At 34.3% G+C, this 4355-nt stretch overlaps 1 protein-coding gene across 1 annotated transcript; it reads left to right on the top strand.

The window, feature by feature from the left end:
- Nucleotides 1-482: 482 nt before the first annotated feature.
- LOC118049668 (ATP-dependent Clp protease proteolytic subunit 2, mitochondrial) lies at nucleotides 483-3231 on the top strand. The gene is made up of 2 exons (XM_035059728.2): nucleotides 483-987; nucleotides 2723-3231. Exons 1-2 carry the CDS (start codon nucleotides 537-539, stop codon nucleotides 3139-3141), a joined length of 870 nt encoding a protein of 289 aa, XP_034915619.1. The 5' UTR covers nucleotides 483-536; the 3' UTR covers nucleotides 3142-3231.
- The last annotated feature ends 1124 nt before the right edge of the window (nucleotides 3232-4355 follow it).

Raw genomic sequence — 4355 nt, 5'->3', positions numbered from 1 at the left:
GATACATATATAAGTTTTTTAATTTGCATTTTAAATTTTTATATAAAAAAGTTGGAAAAACCGGTATGTTTATATATTTTTATTAAAAATAATATTTGGTCCGTGTCAAAGTGCATTTCAGGTATGTTTGGAAACGCGGTACAAACAATGTTCCCAAAAATTTTAATTATTTTTTGCTTAAAATTATTTTTTTATGTTTTCAAATCGTTTTGATGTGCTAATATAATTTTTTTTTATAAAATAAATTTTTTTTATTTTAATATATTTCTAAGTAAAAAAACACTTAAGATCGTTATTGCTATCACAATTTTTAATAGTTCCTTCAAATTGCTTTTACAAAGAAATCTTGTAGGAACTCTCTATTTTTTTAATATTTAAAAATATATTTTTTAATGGTGTTAAAAAAACAAAAAATTAAATATACCGTAGTAGATTATAAAATAAAATAAATTTTTATAAATAAATTACACTCTCTCCTAAAATCCAGCAATCCCAATACTTGGACACTCATTTCTAACAAAACCAAATATACCCTGATGGCCCTCTCCTTCAAAATCACAGAACTCAATCCCCTAAACCCCAACAAAATCCCCAATTCCTCTCAAACCCTAAAACCCCGTTATCCCTCTCTCAATTTCTCCAAATCCAATCCCAAACCCAAATCAACAGCCATGAAAGCCCTCTTCTCCTCCGCCAAGCTCATCACTTCAACAACTAAACCAAAACCCTCTTTTCTTTTGACCCCAAAAATCTCAACCACTAGAGCTTACAGTCTAATCCCAATGGTCATCGAACACTCATCAAGAGGAGAAAGAGCTTATGACATCTTTTCTAGGCTTTTAAAAGAGAGAATTGTTTGTATTAATGGTCCAATCGATGATGATACTTCTCATGTTGTTGTTGCTCAGCTTTTGTTTCTTGAGTCTGAGAATCCTTCTAAGCCTATTCATATGTATCTGAATTCTCCTGGAGGACAAGTCACTGCAGGTGATACAGTTTTGATTTTTCGAGATGGGTTTTGTTTTGGTTTTTGTGAGTGTTTTTTGGTTTGTGGGGGTGGGCTGGGGGTAATCTTGTTGTTTAGTTGCAAAGTTTTGATTTATTTTTTTGAATTGCTGTGAATTGATTGGAATGGGTTTTGATTTGGTCTTTGTTTAGAGTGTTTGTCTATATTGGATTTTTTTACATTTTAGTGTGATAGATTCATTTTGAGTAATATTGTGATGCATTTTAACATGGATTTCGTAGGATTTTGATTCTGTTACAAAAGTCTGATATTTGGATTATTGTGGATTAATTTGGAAATTTTGAGCTGTAGATGCCTGATTTTGTTAATAAGCGAGGAATTTGTGATTATGCCTTGATCATTGAGATGGAGGTTGTGCAGAAATGGAAGTAATTGAGGTGTTTAGTTAGATGAGCTTGGGATTTGGGGCATTTTGTGAATCATGGAGGCCACTTATGTGTGCTTTAGTTTGTTGGTGGCTGTAGTTCTTTCTCTGGTCCTGTGGAAGAAAATGGATGCATATGGTAAAATGCTATGTAAATTTTTGATGGACCAGTTTAGCTTCAATGATATATGTTTGATAGATTGAATTGATCTTCAAAAAAGTGTAATTGGGCTTTTAGGCTCTTTGTTGAGTGGTTAATAGGGTTAGTGAAATGGCTGACTCATTTTTTGGGTTCAATTTAGTGGGCGTTGCTAAGTGAATGTAATCATTCCTGATTTCTTGGATGAAGGGGGTGACGATAAACAGTAGTCAGATATTATAATTGGACAGGATAGCAGGTCATTTTTTGGGTGTACACTTTATTTGTTTGCCTTACAGTTTCCATAAAGAAAAGTATTGTGATGGTCAAGAGCTTGTTTCTGGGTAATTGTTAATATTTGAAATACCATTGAAAGTTGTATTATCCACTGGAGAAAAGATTCTTGATGTGCTGTTGGATGTGCTCAACTGAAGGATTCAACACTATATGATGTCGGCACAGCCTTTCTTATTGAAGCCAATTAGTTTTGTATCATTATTCAACTTATTTGTCTCAAGGTCCATATGGTTATGGTTGTACAGAAGATATTGAAATTATTTGCATCCTGTCTATAGATTTATGTGCAAGTACATGGTTACGTTGAGGTCACTGCAAGAGCAGTTGAAAGGGACAATTTTACTGTTTGCAAATCCCGAAGTAAATGAATATTATCAGTTCATGTGTTTTCATTTCCCCTTAAATCCCTCCCTTGTGAGAAAGAACTGTTGAATTCCTTCATAGAATGCTCTGTTAATGGTTGTAATGCAATAATATGCAAATGCCAATCACTCTAAGACCTGCAGCACATGCCGATGACTAGTTATTTTTCTCAAGATTTCTTGTCTCTGGCGCCTTTTGATTTTGAAGTTAAAAGTAGTCTTGACTATGATGCATATCAACTAATTGAACTCATTCAATTTAATTACAACCGGTTGACAATTCTATCTAGACATGGCAATGAAGAAATACTGAATGCCATCCAACTTTACAATAGACTATAACTGTTTTCTTATAGCAGGTTTATGCTGTCATATGTGGTATTGGATTGCCTGTAGTGGAATCTAGTGTTATGCTTTTGCCAATTTAATTTTGCCTGGATTATATCTTGTTTAAATATTTTAAGTTTCAAGTCAGTTAATCTTTTAAGGCATGGTTGAGGTTATAATGTCAATTGTTGTGCTGTTTTATGCAGGCCTTGCCATTTATGATACAATGCAGTACATAAGGTCTCCAGTTACTACCATTTGTTTGGGTCAGGCTGCATCTATGGCTTCCCTCCTCTTGGCTGCCGGGGCTAAGGGCGAGAGGAAGGCACTACCAAATGCAACAATCATGATTCACCAGCCATCAGGTGGGTACAGCGGACAGGCAAAGGACATGACAATTCACACAAAGCAGATAGTTCGGGTCTGGGATGCGCTGAATCAATTGTACTGCAAGCATACAGGGCAGCCACTTGATGTAATTCAGAAGAATATGGATAGAGATTATTTTATGACCCCAGAAGAGGCAAAGGAATTTGGAATTATTGATGATGTGATTGATCAAAGACCCATGACTTTGGTGACTGATGCTGTTGACGATGAAGGCAAACAAAAGGATTCAAGCTAGGACTAGAGGTTAAGATCTCAGAAGAAAGGCACAGTCATGTTTTTTTGTTGAAACTTTTCCTGATTTATCTGATTTTACATTTCTGGATTTTGTTGATTCTGAAATATGCTAGGTTCTTTGCTTATCATGATTCCTGTTTGTGTGATTGGATTCGGTGACAAAAGAAGTTAGTTAAATGGCTATTTTAGCTTTTAGGTACATAAATCTCGAGGAATTCAATTTTCTCCAGTATTTGATGTGCATAGAATGATCTTAAATAATCTTGTGCTTGACTGGTCATAGAAGCTACCAATTCTTGTTGCATCTCTCTCTCTCTCTCTCTCTCTCTCTTCCACAGTTTCTGCCACACCTGTTTTTCTTGGCTTTGCTATGGTGCATTTTTCACACTCATCCATCATTCTCACATAAATTTAGATCATTGGTTATATGAACCAGAAGATAAGCTTTTCAAATATGAACGCATTATGCCACAGAAGTTCGAATGTGATGCCAGTTCTCTGAGTTCAGCATTAGATGATTAGAGAATCACGGATCTAATATATGAAGAACCAGGTCATACTAGCAATTCTTTTTGTGGCTGTTCACTAGAATGCTCATTGGGCTATATCATAAAGTCCGATGGGGCCAGTCAGTTAGCTGATTTCATAATAGAAGGGTTGGCTCTTTTTACCTCCTTCAAGACACATTGAACTTTCTAATGAACCGATAAAAAAGAAAAAAAAACGTATCATCTCTATAAAGAAAGATGAAAAGTATGCATGAATAAATATATGAATGAATTAATGGAGTAAAGTTTGATGGATTAGCCTTCGTTGATCGCTAATTTCGAGGATTAGTTTGAATGATTAAGGATAGAGTTCGCATCTTTATGGTTATCCGTTCAAGTTTATGATCTAGCTGAATACAACGTGGCAAATTGTTAGTAACCTTATTCATGTTGTGCTATTTGTTAGAATTAGACTATTCCTCAACATAAATTCTTAAGAGAAAAGGTTTGTTTGTTAGATGTTGGTTCATGTATGTAGTAAGATGATTCTCCATGTTGTCATGTTCATTTCGAATCTAATGAAAATCTTGATGTTTTATAAATTTAAGGATTAAAATGAGGATATCCAGTAAAAAATTGGACTTAATTTCGGTGCGATGGATACCCACCTAAAGAATTTTTTTTATAAATTTCATGATAAAGTAATTATTGATATTTTATGAGTGTT

Source organism: Populus alba, chromosome 7 (genome assembly GCF_005239225.2).
Source record: "Populus alba chromosome 7, ASM523922v2, whole genome shotgun sequence".
NCBI lineage: Eukaryota > Viridiplantae > Streptophyta > Magnoliopsida > Malpighiales > Salicaceae > Populus > Populus alba.
The sequence above is the reverse complement of the archived record's forward strand: the minus strand, read 5'-3'. Positions and strand labels throughout refer to the sequence as shown.